This window comes from Pseudonaja textilis, chromosome 7, assembly GCF_049901715.1.
Source record: "Pseudonaja textilis isolate UNSWEBS1 chromosome 7, rPseTex1.2, whole genome shotgun sequence".
NCBI classification, from domain to species: Eukaryota; Metazoa; Chordata; class Lepidosauria; order Squamata; family Elapidae; genus Pseudonaja; species Pseudonaja textilis.
In genome coordinates, this window is record NC_141996.1 from 3,041,360 (window position 1) to 3,063,040 (window position 21,681).

The 21,681-nt window shown below is 44.2% G+C and overlaps 1 protein-coding gene across 1 annotated transcript in view; it reads left to right on the forward strand.

Annotated features, from left to right (window-relative positions):
* FCHSD2 (FCH and double SH3 domains 2) overlaps positions 1 to 21,681 on the forward strand; it is a 178,204-nt gene that overhangs the window by 95,890 nt on the left and 60,633 nt on the right. Inside the window, 5 exon segments of the mRNA XM_087937803.1 lie at positions 2,969 to 3,045; positions 5,032 to 5,176; positions 10,045 to 10,178; positions 11,906 to 11,960; positions 13,587 to 13,715. Of these exon segments, the coding sequence (XP_087793929.1) occupies positions 2,969 to 3,045; positions 5,032 to 5,176; positions 10,045 to 10,178; positions 11,906 to 11,960; positions 13,587 to 13,715 (540 nt within the window).

Genomic DNA, 21,681 nt, shown 5'->3' on the forward strand with positions numbered 1-21,681 from the left:
CTTACGATTTATATTGACTGTTTCCTGGTAGGATTTGATTGCTGATTGTACCCTATGACTATAATTAAGTGTTGGACCTGATGATTTTTGACTCTTGACGAATGTCTCTTTTCTTTTATGTACACTGAGAGCATTTGCACCAAGACACATTCCTTGTGTGTCCAATCACATTGGGCCAATGAAGAATTTCTATTCTATTCTATTCTATTCTATTCTATTCTATTCTATTCTATTCTATTCTATTCTATTCTATTCTATTCTATTCTATTCTATCCTATCCTATCCTATCCTATTCCATTCCATTCTGTCCTATTCTTCTATTCTATTCCATTCTATTCTATTCCATTCCATTCCATTCTCTATTCCATTCCATATTCTATTCTATTCTATTCTATTCTATTCTATTCTATTCTATTCTATTCTATTCTATTCTATTCTATTCCATTCCATTCCATTCCATTCCATTCCATTCTCTCCTATTCTATTCCATTCCATTTCATTCCATATTCTATTCTATTCTATTCTATTCTATTCTATTCTATTCTATTCTATTCTATTCTATTCCATTCCATTCCATTCCATTCCATTCCATATTCTATTCTATTCTATTCTATTCCATTCCATTCCATTCCATTCTATTTCAAGGTTCCTTGATTGGATTGGAATGGAATAGAAAAAGAAAATGGAATAGAAAGTGGAATGGAATAGAATAGATTATCTGAATATCTGAATTATTGCACAATCCTATTACAGAATAAATCCCCCCCCCCCCCAAAAAAACAACCCTAGTTTTATTTGTATTTATTTTGTCCTTCATAACCTTGGGCGGGGGGGGGAGAGTTACTCTCCAGAGCTTGCCAAAGAAGTCGAGGTGCTCCACAAGGACTCGCAATTTTGTTCCGCCTTCCAATTGTCTCACCAGGGTGAAATGCGCCACTGAGCGGTGCCCAATATTCTCCATTTCCCCACAAGCTGCCGCGCCTTCTGTCTCCACAAAGCGGGGAGGCCGGAAGAAAAGAAAAGAAAAAGTAAAGAAAGCATTCGATTTCTGGCAGGAGAGACGAGGAAGATGCTCCGGAGGCTTTTGGGGAATGAAAAGGGAGCCGTGGTGGCTCGTCATCACTGATTGATTGAAAAGTTTCTTTTATTTGTGAAATTAAAGGGCTTTTCTCCAGCCGGCTGCAAAATCACCAGCCAGACACTCCTGGTAGGATCCTGTAAATTAGGCTGAGCCAGAACCTAAGCAGGGAAAGGATTCCTGGGATCAAGACAGATCACCTGGTTACATTCCCTGGGCTTTTGTCTTATTTTCTTCCCTGTTGGTTTCTTTGAATTCTGTATCCCACCATTGTTACTTTACAAATAAACTCAAGACGGTAAAATAAATATGTATGTATGTATATATGTGTGTGTGTATACCTATATGTATGCAGGTTTTGACATGTTCAGGTCTTTACCCGTGTAAGATTGAGGGCACACGCCAAGACCTGCATACCTGTACTCATGAAAATCTACAAAAACAAATATATTTGTGCATGTGCATGTGTATTTTCATTTTCTTAAGTTTTCGCGGGTATTTATATGTATGGTATGCAGCTTTGTTTGGGTATTTTCCCACATCATTATAGTTGTGCTTTTAAAGTTGATGAAAACAATACAGAAGCCTGATGATGGCAGATGAGATTCTGCCGAAACGTTGCTACAATTTTAAAAGCACAACTACAATGACGTGGGAAAATACCCAAACAAAGCTGAATAATATATGCGTGTGCGTGCGTGTGTGTGTGTGTTTCTAGGTGTGTTCGGGTCTTTTTCCGTGTAAGATTAAGAGAATAGAGTAGAATAGAATAGAAATTGGAATGTAGAATAAGAATAGAATAAGAACGAATAGTATAGAATAGAAATTGGAATGTAGAATAAGAATAGAATAAGAATGAATAGTATAGAATAGAAATTGGAATGTAGAATAAGAATGGAGTAAGAATGAATAGAATAGAAATTGGAATGTAGAATAAGAATAGAATAAGAATGAATAGAATAGAATAGAAATTAGAATATAGAATAGAATAATAAGAATAAGAATGAATAGAGTAGAAATTGGAATGTAGAATAGAATAGAATAAGAATGAATAGAATAGAATAGAATAAGAATGAATAGAATAAGAACGAATTGAGTAGAATAGAATAGATATTGGAATGTAGAATAAGAATAGAGTAAGAATGAATAGAATAGATATTGGAATGTAGAATAAGAATAGAATAAGAATGAATAGAATAGAATAGAAATTAGAATATAGAATAGAATAATAAGAATAAGAATGAATAGAGTAGAAATTGGAATGTAGAATAGAATAGAATAAGAATGAATAGAATAAGAACGAATTGAGTAGAATAGAATAGAAATTGGAATGTAGAATAAGAATAGAATAAGAATGAATAGAATAGAAATTGGAATGTAGAATAAGAATAGAATAGGAATGAATAGAATAGAATAGAAATTGGAATATAGAATAGAATAATAAGAATAAGAATGAACAGAACAGAAAAGAAAAGAACAGAACAGACCAGAAGAGAATAGCAGAGTTGGAAGGTCATCCAGTCCATCATCCCCTTCTCAGGCAGGATTCCTTCTGCCATTCCAGGCAAAATGGCTGCCCAGTCTCTTCTTAAAAACCTACAGAGTTGCAGCATTCACAACTTCTGGTGGCAAATCGTTCCACTGAGTAAATTCAATGAAGAATTCAGGTACACCCCTGAGCTACACATATTCTCTTCTAGAAGTCTTAGGTTCTTTATCCAGGCTGGCCTTTTAATCTGATCAAGGTCTTTCCCGCTTCCCACCAGAGGATGCCTGCGGAAAATTTCGGAGCAGGGCAGCCAGCGATGGGAGTAGAATGCTAGGATTCAAGTCCGTTTGTAAACAAAGCCTTTAATTTTCCTTCTTTTTCCCTTTTTTTTTTTAAAATAGGGGATGCAGAAATTGGCTAGCCAGTACTTAAAGAAAGAATGGCCTGGCGTGAAAGCAGAGGAACGAAACGACTTTAGGTAAGGCCGCCGTAAAGTAACACGGTTGTAAAATGAATCCGGCTTCCTCCTTGACTTGGCTTGTCCAAAGGTTGGCAGTGTGGACTCGCCCTGGTGACACAACGTGGTCCTCAACTTACGACCCCAATGGAGCCCAACATTTCCGTGGCTGAAGCATTCGTTAAGGGGGTTTTTGCTCCACTTTGCGACTTTTCTCCCTGCCGTTGTTAAGCGAATCACCGCAAACTGCGGTCGTAAGTTGAGGACTCCTGTTCAGTACCTTTTTCCATCTAGAGGTTGGTGGGGGAGACAAATGCTGGCACCGTTTAATTATCCTGTTTTTCCTCAACGTTAATTTTTTTTTCCCCTCCACACCTGTTCAGCTTACCTGGTTAAAATTGCCCAGTTTTTAAACTTGGCGTTCCGTAGCTTGCAATCCAGGTGCAACAGCAATAAAAAAACGAATTTAAAATGTTCAGGCAGATTCGGTTTGTAAATAAAATCTGCGCAGTGAGATACTGCAGAAGCAATCCGTCAGTGGCAATCAAAGACTTCCGATGCGGGTGGGATTTGAAGGCTTAAAATTGGGAAATAAAATTATATGAGATAGATTTGGGATTTGGATCATTTTTTTCCCCATTCCTTTTTGCAGTAAGGCAGGTTTGGGGAAGGGAGCGATCGTTTCTGCAGTCTGAAGGTGAAGATATAGCCATGTCAAAAAAACAATATTGTTTGCTCTTCCTGCCTTCCTTCCTTCCTTCCTTCCTTCCTTCCTTCCTTCCTTCCTTCCTTCCTTCCTTCCTTCCTTCCTTCCCTCCTTCCTTCCTCCCTTTCTCCCTCCCTTCCTCCCTCCCTGTCTTCCTTCTCAATTTCCTTCCCTCTTTCCCTCCCTCACCCTTCCTTCCATCCCCCTTCCTCTCTTTCCTTCCCTCCCCCTCTTTCCTTCCTTCTCAATTTCCTTTCTTCCTTCCCATTTCCTTCCCTCCTTCCCCTCCCTCCCTCCCTGTCTTCCTTCTCAATTTCTTTCCACCCTTCCCTTCCTCTCCTCCCCTTCCCTCTCCTTCCTTCCTTCTTCCCTCCCTTCCTTCCTTCTCAGTTTCCTTCCATCCTTCCCTCTTTCCCTCTCCTTCCGTTCCTCTGTCCCTCCTGCCTGCCTGCCTTCTTTCTCAATTTCCTTCCTCCCTTCCTTTCCCCCCCCCTTCTTTTTCCCTCCCTCCCTCCCTTCCTTCCCCCTCTCACCCCTTCCTTCCTTCCTTCCTTCCTTCCTTCCTTCCTTCCTTCCTTCCTTCTCACCTCTCTCCCCTTCTTTCCTCCCTTCCTTCCCCCTCTCACCCCTTCTTTCTTTCTTTCCTTCCTTCCTTCCTTCCTTCTCACTCTCTCTCTCCTTTCCTCTCTTCCTTCCCCCTCCCTCCCCCTTCTTTTCTCCCTCCCTCCATTCCTTCCTTCGTTCCTTCCTTCCTTCCTTCCTTCCTTCCTTCCTTCCTCCTCACCTCTCTCTCACCTTCTTTCCTCCCTTCCTTCCCCCCTCTCACCTTCTTTCTTTTCTTTCTTTCTTTCTTTCTTTCTTTCTTTCTTTCTTTCTTTCTTTCTTTCTTTCTTTCTTTCCTTCCTTCCTTCCTTCCTTCCTTCCTTCCTTCCTTCCTTCCTTCCTTCCTTCCTTCCTTCTCACCTCTCTCTCTCCTTCTTTCCTCCATTCCTTCCCCCTCCTTCTCCCCTTCCTTCCTTCCTTCCTTCCTTCCTTCCTCCCTCCCTCCCTCCCTCCCTCCCTCCCTTTCTTTCCCTTCCTTCCTTTCCTTCCTTCCTTCCTTCCTTCCTTCCTTCCTTCCTTCCTTCCTTCCTTCCTTCCTTCCTTCCTTCCTTCCTTCCTTCCTTCTTTCCTCCCTTCCTTCCCCCCTTCTTTCTTTCTTTTCTTCCTTCCTCCTTCCCCCACTGATCTGGTGTTGGACTGGAAGAGCTGCCCTCTCCCTTCCAACTCCTGTTGCTCTGTTATTTGCGTCTGCCTCGCAGGAGCCTCTACCCTGTGTGGAAATCGTTTCTAGAAAGCACCGTGCAGGTCGCCCAGTCCAGGATCAATATCTGCGAAAACTATAAAAATCTCATTTCGGAGCCTGCCAGGGCCGTGAAGGGCTTTAAAGAACAGCAGCTGAAAAAGGTACGTCCCCAGATTTTCGTTCCCCCGTTGCGACTCGAGGCGCAAGGTGGCCCTTCTAGGCAGCAGGCGGGGAGGTTTACCGAAGACCCGTTCGTTCACATTCTTTACTCTTCTTACACGAGTGATGACGAAGTGTTGAGCTTCGGCTAGTGTGCTGTCTTCCGTTCCCGAGTCTGCGTGTCGTATGTGGTGGCTTGCACCGTCTTTTTCCTCGTTCCTTCTTTCCCCTTCCTCATTTATCCATTCATTCCCTTGCTTTGCCTGTTAAGCGAGAGCTAGTCCTCAGCTTGCAAACAAAATGGGAAGGCAAAATTTGCAAAATTTGCCTACTACTCCTTTAGAACTGATGCTGCTGCCTAGTTGGGTCATGAAACATCTGCAAGAAAACAGCCAAGTTCAGAGACCACCAAGGAGCCCACACTCCTCCTCCTCCTCCTCCTCCTCTTCCTCCTCCTCCTCTTCCTCCTCCTCCTCCCTGCAAACTGTACTCCCTACTAGCACTGATGATGTTACCTAGTTGGGTCATGAAATGTCTGCAAGAAAACCACCCAGCTCAGAGAGCACCAAGGACCCCAAAGTCATTCTCCTCCTCCTCTTCCACATACCCCACTTCCTTCTAGCACTGATGATGTTACCTAGTTGGGTCATGAAACGTCTGCAAGAAAACTACCCAGCTCGGAGAGCACCAAGGACCCCACAGTCCTCCTCCTCCAAATATCTCACTTAGCAACATAAATTTTGGGCTCAATATGTGGCCGTAAGTCAAGGACTACCTGTACCCGAACCATACAAATGTACCTAGGTATTGTTCTTTTGAATACCGCGTGCTAGGAACCAGAAAACGGGGGAAAGGTTTTTATTTGAAGTGGGGCAAGAACTCACCTTCTCCTGGTGATTGACCCACCCAGCCAGCTTACCTGCCTAAGGTGAAACTAGAATTCACAATCGCCTGGGGAGTGACCCAGAGTCACCCAGTTGCCTTTCATGCCTGAGGCGGAATTAGAACTCACCGTCTCCTGGTGGTTGGCCCAAAGTCACCCAGCCAATTTGCATGCCTAAGGCAGGACTAGAACTCACTGTCTCCTGGTATCTAGCCTGGTGCCTTAATCACAAAACCAGATTTGGCTTTTATATAATATTTTGTTGGAATTTTTAATTTGTTTGAAAAAATTTTATTAGGCCAAAAAGGAGACAGAACAGCTAACCCTTTTGTAAAAACTAATAAATGAAACCACAACCATCCATAATAGTATTCCTTGCATAATCTCTACAAACAGATTCTTTTCTGAAAGTATCTCTCCTTCTTTCTCTCCTTCCTTCCTTCCTTCCTTCCTTCCTTCCTTCCTTCCTTCCTTCCTTCCTTTTCTTTTCTTTCCTTCCTTCCTAATTTCCTTCCTTGTAACTTTCCTTCCTTTTCCTACTTTCCTTCCTTTTCCTTCCTTCCTTCCTTCCTTCCTTCCTTCCTTCCTTCCTTCCTTCCTTCCTTCCTTCCTTCCTTCTTCCCTCCCTCCCTCCCTTCCTTTTCCTTCCTTCCTAATCTCCTTCCTTCCTACTTTCCTTCCTTTTCCTTCCTTCTTTCCTTCCTTCCTTCCTTCCTTCCTTTTCTTTCCTTCCTTCCTTCCTTCCTTCCTTCCTTCCTTCCTTCCTTCCTTCCTTCTTCCCTCCCTCCCTCCCTTCCTTTTCCTTCCTTCCTAATTTCCTTCCTTCCTACTTTCCTTCCTCTTCCTTCCTTCTTTCCTTCCTTCCTGTATCATCAGCCATACGGCCTGCATTTTGCTCCAATAACTGGCACACTGTGTGCTTTCGGCAGCCACCTTAAAAGTAATGTCTTTGTAAATGAAATTAAATACACCCCTTGATGGTTGCAAGAATGCGAAAAATAAGCCTCTTTGGAGGTGGCTTTGAAATTTTCCAAATTATGCTTGGGTTGGCTGTGGCCTTTAGGCGCGGTGCCTTCTAAAAACATTCATGGAATTATCCAAGATTTTTAAGGGTGCAGCGGAAATGGAGACCAGTCCTGCAAACGGACTCCCAGGCAGCGGGCCAGAAAACCAGTACAGAGAGATCCTTGTGGCTTCTTGTAGAGAGAAAGGCTAAGCAAGGGGGGGAAAATTGCCTTTTATTATTGTTATTGTAGAAATGATATCGTGGGTGAGAAGGTTCTTTTTGGAGCGGTAGTTTTCACCCTTTGCAACGTCAAGATGCGAGGACTTCGACTCCCAGAAGTCAATGCTGGCTGGGGAATTCTGGGAGTTAAAGCTCACCGATCTTTCCAAATTGCTAAAGAGAATTATAAAATTTCACCAGCAGGAAATCAGAGGTGGCCCGTTGCTTTCTTGGACCTTCCCTGCTAAATTTAGGCACACCGTTCTCCTTTTGAGGAATTATTGTGGAATAAACACAGTGTCAGCAAGTCAGACAGCATTTTGTGTCTGAGGCCCTGAGGAAAATATACCATCCAGCCTAATGGTCTTTTTTTTGTTGCAAATATTTGCATTTAAAAGCATGACACAGATTACTATGCCCTTACTCAAGGAGCACAAGACAGTGCTAGGGAAAGAAAGCAACCCCAATTATTTCCCAGCGATCTTAAGAACGGCGTCACTCTTCCACCTTTGATCGATTGGCCTTTTGCTACTCATCCTAGCTTGATTTTCATACAAGGGTGTTCCTTCCTCGCTAACGCGAGCGTTTATTCAGCGTTATTTTATCTTGGGCTCTTGCATTTTAATTGTAGGGGTCAGGGTTTGACTTGCAGAATCCCCAGATAAAATGAACGAGATTTAACAGTCCCGAAGGGCTAAATAAGAGCAAACCACCGTTTTGGAAACTTTAGGCCCGGGTGGGATTCAGCCGTTTCAGACCGGTTTCAGCGAACCGGCTGTTAAATTTACATCTGGTTCGCCGAATCGGTTGTTGAACTGACCAGCTTGCACCGCCCACCCCGCCCGTCCCAGAATTCTCCACGTGGCCCGTTTTCGATGCAGGTAAGTGCAGGGCCCCCATGGAGTCTTTCGGGCGGTGGGTGTGAAAAATGGGCCTTCTGGAAATCTGGGAACAGGCCTGTTTCCGGCTTTCCGGAGGGCCTCCGGAGCTTGGGGGAGGCTGTTTTCACCCTCCCAGAGGCCCGAGGGAAGCCTCCGGACTTTGGGGAAAGGTACAAAACGGCCCTCTCGGAAGTTCCGGTAGGCCACGCCCACCCGGCAACAGGCAGCCAACTGCTTGCTGGGATTTTTTGAATCCCACCCCTGGCCTAGGTCCATAGCCTAGAGAAGGTTCCAGAAGACGGATGTTGCGTTAACTCACTTCGGCCGGGCTCTCTGTCGGGCAGCAGGAGGGGAAATCCAGATTGCAAGGTGGCCAGCGTTGCAGAATTTGAACACTTGCCCCTCCCCTGGAAAATATCTTTCTTTGGGATAATTTGAAGACCCAGACTGATGGAGGCAAGAGGCTGACTCGGTAAACCGCTTAGACGGGGCTGTAAAGCACTGTGAAGTGGCATATAAGTCTAAGGACTATTGCTATTCCTTCTTTCCTTCCTTCCTTCCTTCCTTCCTTCCTTCCTCTTCCCCAATTCCTTTTCCTTCCTTCCTTCCTTCCTTCCTTCCTTCCTTCCTTCCTCTTCCCCAATTCCTTTTCCTTCCTTCCTTCCTTCCTTCCTTCCTTCCTTCCTTCCAATTCCCTTTCCTTTTCTTTCCTTTCCTTTTCCTTCCTTCCTTCCTTCTTCCCCATTCTCTTTCCTTTCTTCCTTCTTCATCCCCATTCTTCCTTCCTTCCTCTTCCCCAATTCCCTTCCCTTCCCTTCCTTCCTTCCTTTCCTCCCTCCCTCCCTCCCTTCCTTCCTTCCTCTTCCCCAATTCCCTTTCTTTTTCTTTCCTTTCCTTTTCCTTCCTTCCTTCCTTCCTTCCTTCCTTCCTTCCTTCCTTCCTTCCTTCCTTCCTTCCCATTCTCCTTCTTTCCTCTTCCCCAATTTCCTTTCCTTCCTCTTCCTCTTCCTTTCCTTTCCTTTCCTTCCTTCCTTCCTCCCTCCCTCCCTCCCTCCTTCCCTTCCTTCCTTCCATGTTGGCACAGTGGTTGAGAATGTAGTATAGCAGGCTAACTCTGCCCTCTGTCAGCAGTACGATCCTGATCGGATCAAGGTAGAGTCGGCCTTCCATCCTTCCAAGGTGGGTAAAAATGAGGACCCAGATTATTGGGAAGACAAGAGGCTGACACTCTGTAAACCGCTTAGAGAGCGCTGGAAAGCACTGTGAAGCGGTCTATAAGTCTAAGGGCTCTTGCTATTGCTATAATCCTATTTATATTACTATAAGCAAAAGTGTGCAAGTGCGTTTTTGTGTGGATGGGTCTTTCAGAGTACATGCTGTCCTCCACTTACAACAGTTCATTTAGTGACCATTCAAAGTTCCAACAGCCCTGAAGTATGTGACTTATGTGACCGTTTTTCACAGTTACGATCTTTGCAGTATTTCCATGGTCACGTGATCAACATTCAGCCGCTTGGTGACTTGACTCACATTTATGACGGTCTCAGTGTCCCGGTGGGGGGGCGGGCGGTCACGGGATCCCCTTTTGCGACCTCCTGACAATCAAAGTCCAGGGGGAAAACCAGATTCACTTAGCGACTGTGTTCCTAACTTAACAGTAGCGATTCCCTTAACAACAGTGACAAGAAAAGTCATTCAATGTGGCCAAAACCCATTTAACAACTGTCTGGCTTAGCGACAGAAATTTTGGTCTGGATTGTGGTCGGAAATCCAGGACTTTCCTGCATAAATCCAGCTCTTAATGGCAGATAACTACTTTCATGAAAGACCAATTTTCTTATGGTGATTATTTTGCTTTTGGTGTTTTTCGCTGTTGTTCAGTGTGTGGACCAGCTGATCAGGATCCAGATGGAACTTCAGGAGACCGTCAAAGATTTAGCGAAAGGGAAGAAGAAATACTTCGAAACGGAACAGATGGCCCAAACGGTCCGGGAGAAGGCCGACATTGAGGCCAAGTAAGTTCTCGCGGCCTCCAAATTCTGCGCGGGAATTCCCTCCATGCGACTCCTTGCCATAACAATTGCAATGTTTTGACCCAGCTTCCCAAACGTAACAAACCCTTTGAAATGAACTAATTAAAGATTCCTTTAATTAGGAGCAAAGGCAGCCCCGCTAAAATGTTTCTCACTGCCACACCTATTCATCGCTGCCCCCTGTCTTTTATCCCCAGAGCTAATGTGGGAGGAGCAGTGGCTCTTTGGTCCCAAGGACCGGCCCATAGATTTCCACTGCTCTCCTCTCCTCTGCCTTCTGTGCATCAGGCACTGGACCCGGCTGTTCCTCCTCTTCCTCAACAGCCACCTCCAGACCTGGGGGCTGTTGACTCTCCATCTGAGGGCTGATGGATGGCCCAGGCTCCGCCTCTCTCTCCCTCCCTCCCTCTCTCCCCCTCTCCCTCCCTCTCCCTCCCTCTCTCTATCTCTGCCAGTTCCATTCTCTCTCAGAGTTCCCGTCCCAAGGACCAGCCCATAGATTTCCACTGCTCTCCTCTCCTCTACCTTCTGTGCAGCCACTGGCACTAGGCCCAGCTGTTCCTCCTCTTCCTCATCAGCCACCTCCAGACCTGGCTCTTTGGTCCCAAGGACCGGCCCATAGATTTCCACTGCTCTCCTCTCCTCTGCCTCCTGTGCATCCACGCGTCAGGCACTGGACCCGGCTGTTCCTCCTCTTCCTCATCAGCCACCTGGCTCTTCGGTCCCAAGGACCGGCCCATAGATTTCCACTGCTCTCCTCTCCTCTGCCTTCTGTGCATCTATGCATCAAGCACTGGACCGGCTGTTCCTCCTCTTCCTTATCAGCCACCTCCAGTCTCTCTCTCTCTCTGCCAGCTCCATTCCTTCTTCCTGCTCGGAGCTCCTGGGTTGCCTTGATGCTGGCCCTGACTCCCACACCTCCTCCTCCTCCTCCTCCTCCTCCTCCTCTGATTCGGCTGCTGGAGACAACATAGAACACTGATGGCGAACCTTTTTCTTGCGGTGTGCCGAAAGTTACGATAGCACTTGGGTGCCGCCACCCACAATGCAATGTGCCCCACTCCCCCTGCGCATGCACACGCAACACCCTCCCCCCTTACCTGTACTGCACGTGCGTGCTCCTCCCAGCTGATTTTTGGCCAGTTCGAGGCTGTTTTCATCCTCCCTGAGGCTTGAGGGAAACGTCTGCAGCCTCAGGAGGCCGAAAAAACGCCCTTCCGGAAAGACCGGAAGTGCCCATTTTCAGCCTCTGGAGCCTGGGGAGACCGTTTTTGCCCTCCTGAGGGGTCGAGGGAAGCCTCTGCAGCCTTGGGAGGCCGAAAAACAGGCCCGTTTGGGCACTTCTGGTATTTCCACAAGGCCCGTTTTTCAGCCTCCTGAGGCCGCAAAGGTTTCCCTCGAGCCTCAGGGAGGCCGAAAAAGGCCTCAAACGGGCCGAAAATCAGTTGGGAGGCGCGCGCATGCGCAGTGCAGGTAAGTTTGGCTGGGGCCCGTGTGCCCGCACACAAATGGCTCTGTGTGCCATAGGTTCGCCATCACGGACATAGAATGTTCTGCATTTCTCCATTCAGCCTCATGTTTGAAAGAGAGAGAGATAAAATAATAATAATAGCACATCACCTTCTAAATAACACGGGTCTATTGTATAGATTTTCTGGCCTGGTCACCAGAAATAACTTTTATTTTTTCCTTGGCTTGTTTGCTTGCAGGTCAAAACTTAGTCTTTTCCAATCGAGGATAAGCTTACAGAAAGCGAGCGTAAAAGTAAGTGTGAGAATAAGTTGCACATTCCGATTTCAGAGCTGTGTAATGTCTGGCAGTGGAGACGCAATGCAAAGGGCGCTGTTGTTGTTGAAACTTCAGAACCGCTTTCCGTATCACAGGTAGTCCTCAACTTACAACGGTTCACTTAGTGGCCGTTCAAAGTTACAACGGCACTGAAAAAAACGTGACTTATGGCCGTTTTTCACACTTAACGACCATTAATTGCAGCCTCCCCGCATGAGCACGTGGTCAAAATTCAGGCGCTCGGTGACTGGTTCATACTTATGACCGTTACAGTGTCCCAAAGGCACGCGGTCCCCTTTTGCGACCTTCGGCCGAGCATAATCAATGGGGAAGACAGATTCACTTAATGACCGTGTTACTAACTTATCAACTGAGGCAATTCGCTTAACAGCTGTGGCAAGAAAGGTCGCAAAATGAAGCATAGCTCACTTAACAAGTGCCTTGCTCAACGACATAAATTTTGGGCTCCGTCGTGGTCGTAAGTGGAGGATTACCTGTACAAAAGGTGTTGTTTTTGGTTGTTGTAATTCTAAACTGCTGCGTGTATAGAATAGAATAGAATAATGGAATGAAGAATAGAATAGAATAATGGAATGAAGAATAGAATAGAATAGAATAGAATAGAATAGAATAGAATAGAATAGAATAGAATAGAATAGAATAGAATATACAATAAGAATAGAATATACAATAAGAATAGAATATACAATAGAATAGAATAGAACAGAATAGAATAGAGAAAGGGAACAGAATAGAATAGAATAGAAAATATGCAATAGAATAGAATAGAATATAGAAAAGGAATCGAATAGAAGAATAGAATAGAACAGAATATAGAAAAAGAATAGACTAGAAAAGAAAATATGGAATAGAAGAGAAAAGAAGAGAACAGAATTCTTTATTGACCAAGTCTGATTGGACACACAAGGAATTTGTCTTTGGTGCATAAGCTCTCAGTGTACATAAAAAATAAAATACATTCATCAAGAATAATAAGGTGTAATGATAGTCATAGTTCACAATAAGCAATCAAATCACACTAGGAAACAGACAATAAAAATCGTAAGGATGCAAGCAACAAGGTTACAGTCATAAGTGGGAGGAGATGGGAGAAAGGAAGGATGGGAGGATTAATAGTAGTAACAGTAGTGCAGTCTTTGTAAATAGTGGGACAGTGTTGAGGGAATTATTTGTTTAGCGGAGTGATGGCGTTGGGGAAAAAACTGTCCTTGTGTCTAGTTGTTCTGGTGTGCAGGGCTCTGTAATGTCGTTTTGAGGGTGGGAGCTGAAACAGTTTATGTCCAGGATGTGAGGGGTCTGTAAATATTTTCACAGGTCCTCCATGGAAGGCAGGTGGGTAGCCGTTGTTTTTTCTGCGGTCCTAAGACTCCTCTGGAGTCTGTGTCTGTCCTGTTGGGTTGCAGAACCAAACCAGACAGTGATCGAGGTACAGATGACAGACTCCATCATTCCTCTGTAACAAAGATGAAGTCATTTGCGAGCGATCCACTTCTTATTGCTTTGCGATTATTATATTGCTTTGCAGTTCTCAGTGTCTCTATTGCTACAATTGCTTACCTAATTCTGTTTTACTTTGTCCAGTTAAAAGCACGCCGGTCGGAGTGTAACGCTAAAGCTACTCACGCCAGGAATGAATATCTTCTCACGTTAGCAGCTGCCAACGCACACCAAGACCGCTACTATCAAACAGACTTGGTAAACATTATCAAGGTAATGATTAATGATTAAAGGCAGATTTAATTGAACTTCTCCCCCATTCCCCCTGTGTTGTTCAATTCTCTTTGACCTGTAATTTTAATCATAATTATATAAGTTATAATCACTGCAAGATCTCGATAATCTTAGAGAGCATTCTGGATCTAAAGTTCAGTGTTCGAAATAGAATAAAGGTAACTGTTTTTCAAAAATGATTACAAGTAGTCCTTGACATACGACCACAATTTAGCCTCAGATTTTTGTTGCTAGGTGAGGCGGTTGCTAAGTGAGCTTTTGTCCCGCATTACGACCTTTCTTGCCACGATTGTTAAGGGAATCGCTCCAAGGAGTTGAGTTAGTCACATAGTAGTGAAGTGACTCTGGCTTTCCCTCTTTGAGCCCTTGTCAGAAGGTCGCAAAGTAGATCATGTGACCCTGGGACCGTCATAAATATGAGTCCCTTGCCAAGCACCTGAATTTTGATCGTGTGACCACGGGAGGCTGCAGTGGTCATAAGTGTGAAAAACGGTCATAAGTCACTTTTTTTCAGTGCTGTTATAACTTTGAGCGGTCACTAAACTAATGGCGGTAAGCAGAGGTGGTATTCAGCTGGTTCTGACCAGTTCTGGAGAACCGGTAGTGGAAATTTTGAGTAGTTCAGAGAACCGGCCAATGCCACCTCTGACTGGCTCCGTCCCCATCTATTATCCGCCTCCCATTGAGTCCCAGCTGATCGGCTGGGTCTCCTTTGGTTGCCCTGCACAGGAGAACGGAGCTGGAAAGCAGGTCAGTGGGATGGGGAGGGAAGGGGGATTTTGCAGTATGTCCTTCCCCTGCCACGCCCGCCAAGCCCACCAAGCCATGCCCACAGAACCGGTAGTAAAAAAATTTGAATCCCACCACTGGTACGTAGGTAGGTAAGAGGGATGGATGGAGGGATAGATGGACTGATAGATAAAGAGACAGAGAGAGAAACAGACAGAAAGACTGATAGATGTATAGGTAGACGGACAGATGGAGAAAGAAAGAAAGAGAGAGAGAGAGGGAGAAAGAGAGAATGATAGAGAGAGAGAGAGACAGACAGATAGAAAGAGAGACAGACAGACATGGAAAGAGAGACAGATAGATAGAAAGAGAGACAGACAGATAAATAGAAAGAGAAACAGATAGATAGAAAGAGAGACAGACAGATAGATGTATAGGTAGACGGACAGATGGAGAAAGAAAGAAAGAAAGAAAGAAAGAAAGAAAGAAAGAAAGAAAGAAAGAAAGAAAGAAAGAAAGAAAGAAAGAAAGAAAGAAAGAAAGAAGAAAGAAAGAAAGAGACAGATAGATGTATAGGTAGATGGACAGATGGAGAAAGAAAGAAAGAAAGAAAGAAAGAAAGAAAGAAAGAAAGAAAGAAAGAAAGAAAGAAAGATGTATAGGTAGACAGAGAGAGAGAACGAGAGAGACAGACAGACATGGAAAGAGAGACAGATAGATAGAAAGAGAGACAGACAGATAAATAGAAAGAGAAACAGATAGATAGAAAGAGAGACAGACAGATAGATGTATAGGTAGACGGACAGATGGAGAAAGAAAGAAAGAAAGAAAGAAAGAAAGAAAAGAAAGAAAGAAAGAAAAAGAAAGAAAGAAAGAAAGAAAGAAAGAAAGAAAGAAAGAAAGAAAGAAAGAAAGAAAGAGACAGATAGATGTATAGGTAGATGGACAGATGGAGAAAGAAAAGAAAGAAAGAAAGAAAAGAAAGAAAGAAAGAAAGAAAGAAAGAAAGAAAGAAAGAAAGAAAGAAAGAAAGAAAGAAAGATGTATAGGTAGACAGAGAGAGAGAACGAGAGAGACAGTGACAGACAGACAGATATAGATAATGAATAGATAGACTGACAATTTGGATGGATAGGTAAATTAGCAGACTCCACTGGCACTTTGCAAATGGTTATATTCTAATTTTTAAAAAATATATATTTTATTTGTGGAGTATCACAAACCAACGGTGACAAATAACGGATCAATGTGTTGCCGGTTTTTTTTAAAAACAAAATCCTTATTTCTTACTGAACAAACCACCCCATCAAGGAGGGCGGGCTTCCGCTGGAATTCCTAAGGTCCTTTAAAAAAGCAAAAAAAGGCCCCGTAAAATAGCAGAACTTTCTCTAAGTTGCTCTCTCTCTCTCTCTCTCTCTCTCTCCTCCTGATCTAACACCTAGGTTTAACACCTAGGTTTCATCTGACTTCAGAGGAGCCTCTTCTCGCCTGGCACCCACGGCTTGGCAGAAGCGTTGTGAGGGATTTTGTGAATGGGGCAGATTCTCAGCCCGTCTGGAACAAAATAAAACCTATCGCTGTTTGTCCCCCCCTGCAAAATCCATTGAAGAATAAATTCAGCTTTCTAAAAAAAAATTAACCAGGGAGTCAAATAACAGAATAACAAATTGGCGAGGGACCCTTGGAGGTCTTCTAGTCTAACACACACGCACACACCTGCTCAGGCAGGAAAAAAATATACCACTTCAGACAAACCGTTATCCAATCTCTTCGTAAAAAAACCTCCGGTGGCGGAGCACCCACAAACCCTGAATCGATTGTTCTCCCTATCAGGAAATTCCTTCTTAGTTCCACGTATGTTGCTTCTCTCCTTGACTGGTTTCCATCCAATATTTCTTGTCCGGCTTTGAGGTGCTTTGGAGCGTAGCTTGACTCCCTCTTCTTTGGGGCAGCCCCTCCGATATTAGACGGCTGCTATCACGTCACCTCTGTTTACTACACCATTCTGGGTAAATTGCTTTGTCTGATCCCGTCTCCCTAATGGACAATTCACAGAAATTGTGGGTGCTGCATCACTGGAGGCTTTTAAGAATAAATTGGACACCCCTTTCAAGTGGAATGATATAGGGTCTTCGGCTTGAGCGTAAGGTTGGACTATGTTATGATGCGCCGGCAGCAGGCGGGGACGGCTGAGGTCTCGGAGAGCGAGGACTCAGATGAGGGGCTTGCGTGGGATGCAGGGATGGGGGCCAGGACCCTCAGGGAGTGGAGTGCGGCCTTCGGAGATGGTGGAGGCTGGCAGCAATGAGGAAGAGGCCCCCGAGGAGCCTGTGCTCAGGGCGCATGCACGCACAGGGCTGCTTGAAGGAAAGAGCAGCAGCGACTCAGGAGTAAGGCTGCAAGGTAATGTCCCCTCCCTTAAGAGATAAAAGCCAGTTGAGAAACCGGAGTTCTTTGCAGGAAGCAAAGAAGCTTTTGCACTCAAGTCTGGTGGACCTTTGGGCTCTCTTAGTTTGTGTTCGGAGACTCTTTGTGTTTGGAAAATTGATTTTATTTATTTTTATTTATTTGATTTGTCAGTCGCTTACAAGATAATAGGTATAAGTATAAACATGAGTAAGAATACGGGAAATAGGAATAATTGGGGACAATAGGACAGGGACGGTAGGCACGATGGTGCACTTATGCACGCCTCAGACCCTGGGAATGGGGTACATAGTGGTTACCTCTTAAGGGTGGGGAGATAGAATGGAATTCTCTCCCCTTCCTTTCTCTCCTCCTTCCATTCTTTTCTCTCTCCTTCCTTCCTTCCTTCCTTCCTTCCTTCCTTCCTTCCTTCCTTCCTTCCTTCCTTCCTTCCTTCCTTCCTTCCTTCCTTCCTTCCTTTTCCCTGTTCTTCCTTCCTCCCTCCATCCTTCCTTCTTTCCTTCCTTCTTTTATTTATTGATTTGATTTGATTTATTTAGTAGGCACGACGGTGCACTTTTGCACGCCCCTTATAGTTCTTGGCAACGTTATCTAGCGTTCTTGGCAGCCTTGCACAAAGCTTGGCAAGGCTCAGTTCTTATCGGAGACCATTAGCTTTCGTAGCCTTTTAACCGTGAACGAACGGAACTCACGGAGAGGCATTAAAAGGGTTTTTGCTTTTCTCTCTTGTTTGGTGTTTTGTTTACTTTGGAACCAGGTTTGGGTCAGAACAGACTAGAAGACACCTCCCCCCCCCCCAAGGTCCCACCCTGTTAAAATGTTCTCCCCTTGGGAAATAACTCGACCATTTTTGCTGGGGTTTTTTTTGGAAGCTCCTGCGAGTGAAATCTCTTGCAGAAATTGGATAACCGTTTTATTTCTGGAGCTCAAATTACGGCTCCATCTTCCTTCTTCCGTTAGTCCGGGCTCCCTTTTTGAAGGTGAAAAGGAGGAGGCCGAGGCAGGGGCTTTTAAAAGCCCCTTGCCAGGCAGGCTTTTCCGACCGACCGGGGCCTAAATTATTCATGCCGTCGAGCAAGAGCGATCCAAAAAATCAATTTAATGTCACTTTTCCTAGATAGCCTCGCAGGCCTCTTCAATAATTTATGGGCGCTCACTCTCCTTCCTCCTTCTTTCCCTTCCCCAAAACAAAAAATAAAAAAAATTAAAAATTAAAAATAATTACAGCAGAAAAATACCACCCGCCTCGACCCGAGATTTTTAATTTCGATTTTTGTTTCTGTCCTATATGTATTCAGGGCGGAGATGGAACAATAAAAATCCATAAATCTGGGAAGGCTGGTCATTTTCATACCCAGGATGTGCTTCTGATGTGTTTCTGAGGATTGGAAAATGAGAATGGACAACGGGTTTTTCTTTGTTTTAGAACAGCTAGTCCTCCATTTACAACAGTTCCTTTAGTGACCGTTTGTAGTTTTCAACAGCAATGAAAAAAAGTGGCTTGTGGCCGTTTTTCAGATGCTTGGCGGCAAGTGACTCATATTTATGACGGTTGCAGTGTATTGGTTCCCTTTTTTGCAACCTTCTGACCAGCAAGGTCAATGGGGAAGCCAAGTTCACTTAACAACCGTGTGACTCGCTTAACAACTACAACGATTAACTTAACAGCTGTTGGCAAACAAGGTTGTAAAATGAGGCAAAACTCAACTGTCTCACTTAGCAACGGAACCTTTGGGCTCACGGTTATGGTCGTAAACCAGGCCCCCTGATTTAGATTCTCCGAATAGAATAGATTATAGAATGGAATGGAATCTCTGTCTATAAAAGCGAAATGCCCCTCATGCATCATCACAAAATCTCCAGAACCGTAAAGCCTACAAACTTGAAATTTGGCATCTATGTTCCTCTTGGCTTCTAGATGTTCACTAAGAAAGGATTTTTCGAAATGACCATCAGAGCATTTAGAGTATTTCCTATATTATTACTATTATTATTATTATTATTATTATTATTAACACGCTCTGATGCTAAGGAGTTCTACTCCCCCTCCCTACCTGAAAAAAAGAAATCTCTTCCAAATGCAAAATACAAGCAGAGGAGAGGAGTTTCCGTTTCAGAGCACTAAGCAGCTTTAGTACAGAACAGTTGAGCTAAGCCACGCCCAGGCTCCTTGCTGTCTCCTTGCTGACGCAGCAAGTACTGTTTCAGTTTCCAAACAGCCCTCAACTCTCTCACACACTGATAGGACACTAGCCAGGTGAACAGCGATGGATGCTGGTAGGCAGAGGCAGAATTTCCTTTTTCCTTATTTTCCTCCCCAAAAACTAAGCCCCACCACATAGTTTCATAGCAAAGCACGGGTATCGAGCTAGTATAGAATATAGAGCAGAATATAGCGTAGAATATAGAGTGGGATGGAATATAGAAAATAGAATAGAATAGAATAGTAGAGAAGAGAAGAGAAGAGAAGAGAAGAGAAGAGAAGAGAAGAGAAGAGAGCAGGAGAGAATAGAATAGGAACAGAACAGAACAGAACAGAACAGAACAGAACAGAATAGAATAGAATAGAATAGAATAGAATAGAATAGAATAGAAGGAGAGGAATATACTGTAGAATGGAATGGAATAGAATAGAATAAGAATTGAATAGAATAGAATAAGAATAAGAATAGAATAAAATAGAATCAGGAATAGAAAATAGAAATAGAATAGAATGCCAAATAGAATAGAGTAGAAGAATAGAATAGAGTAGAAGAGAAGAGGAGAGGAGAGAATAGAGCAGGAGAGAATAGAATAGGAATAGAGCAGGAGAGAATAGAATAGAATAGAATAGAATAGAATAGAATAGAATAGAATAGAATAGAATAGAATAGAATGAGAGGAATATACTGTAGAATGGAATGGAATAGAATACAATAAGAATTGAATAGAATAAGAATAGAATAAAATAGAATCAGGAATAGAAAATAGAAATAGAATAGAATAGAGTAGAATAATAGAATAGAATAGAATAGAATAGAATAGAATAGAATAGAATAGAATAGAATAGAATAGAATAGAGAGTTTGAGGAGAGGCAGGAAACCCTACATCCCCTTTCAGACTTTCAGGATTTCTTTTTTTCAAATCTGGATGCTTCTTCGTGGCCTTTATTCCATGCTTGCCTCGTCTCCCGTCTCCGGCTGCGTGTTGGATTTTTGTCGAAGATCTTACTCTCTTATTTTTCCCCCGGCACCGTCAGAGATTCCCCGCGGGGCCTTCTTAACCCTGGTCCCCAGCCGGCTGCTAACTCTCAGCCTCCGCTTAGCGTTTAAGCTTTAGCCTTCCATGAATAAATCATCGGAGCCTGTGATGTTCCGGGCCTTTCATTTAGGTTCAAAAGCAGCCACGTTTCCACCCCCTGTGGTTGCAATCTCTTCCGACGGATCTTAAGGAGGGCCGCCCCTTCTCTCCTCCCTCTTGTAACCAGCCCGTAAAGAGAAGGTTATTCCACCTTCCCTGGGGAAGGTTGCTAAGATAATTAGCCTCCTGGTTTCCTTTAAATCCGAATTTTGTTTCTTATCGTCTTCTCCCCCCGCTGTAACCCCCTCAGCTTTTAAGTGTCGGCAGGGCTTTATTGCGCTAAAACAAAAAAACTGAGAGAAAACGTCCATTACAAAATAATGATAGTAGTAATAATAATAGTAATAATTTGGAAGTCTCGGGATTTATCCACGAGGCGATATCTCTCAGTTCTGCAGCTTTGTATAAGGGGTCCTTGACTTGCAACCGTTCCGTTCGGTGTGGGATGACCCAAAGGGGCGTGGCACAAAAGCCACAAGGTCACAAAAATAGGTAAAATCCCTTTAACGCCTCCGACTTGGCCCCCAGTGTCCGCTTATCCTCGGCTGGAGAAGCAAGAATAGAATAGAATAGAATAGAATAGAATAGAATAGAATAGAAATATGGAATGGAATGGAATGGAATGGAATGGAATGGAATGGAATGGAATGGAAGAAAGGAATGGAAAGAGGAAAGAAAGAAAGGAAAGGAAAGGAAGAAGGAAAGGAAGAGATGGAAAGGAAAGGAAAGGAAGAAAAATATAGGAAAGGAAAGGAAAGGAAAGGAAAGGAAAGGAAAGGAAAGAGATGGAAAGGAAAGGAAAGGAAAGGAAAGGAAAGGAAAGAATAGAATATAGAATAACAGAGTTGGAAGGGACCTTGGAGGTCTTCTAGTCCAACCCCCTGCTCAAGCTGGAGACCCCATACCATGCCAGATAGATGGCTGTCGAGTCTTTTCTTAAAAACCTCTTATTCTACCTCCCTTCCTTCCTTCCTTCCTTCCTTCCTTCCTTCCTTCCTTCCTTCCTTCCTTCCTTCCCTCCCTGTATTCCTTCCTTCCTTCCTTCCTCCCTCCCTCCCTCCCTCCTTCCTTCCCTCCCTGTATTCCTTCCTTCCTTCCTCCCTCCCTCCCTCCTTCCTTCCCTCCCTGTATTCCTTCCTTCCATCCATCCTTCCTTCCTTCCTTCCCCTCCCTGTATTCCATCCTTCCTTCCTTCCCTCTCTCCCTCCCTCCTTCCTTCCTCTCCTCCCTACTCTTTCATTCCTCCTTCCTTCCTTCCTCCCCTCCTCCCCCTCCCTCTATTCCTTCCTTCCTTCCCTCCCTGTATTCCTTCCTTCCTTCCTTCCTCCCTCCCTCCTTCCCTCCCTCCTGTATTCCTTCCTTCCTCCCTCCCTCCCTCCCTCCTTCCTTCCCTCCCTGTATTCCTTCCTTCCTTCCTTCCTTCCTTCCTTCCTTCCTTCCCTCCTCCTT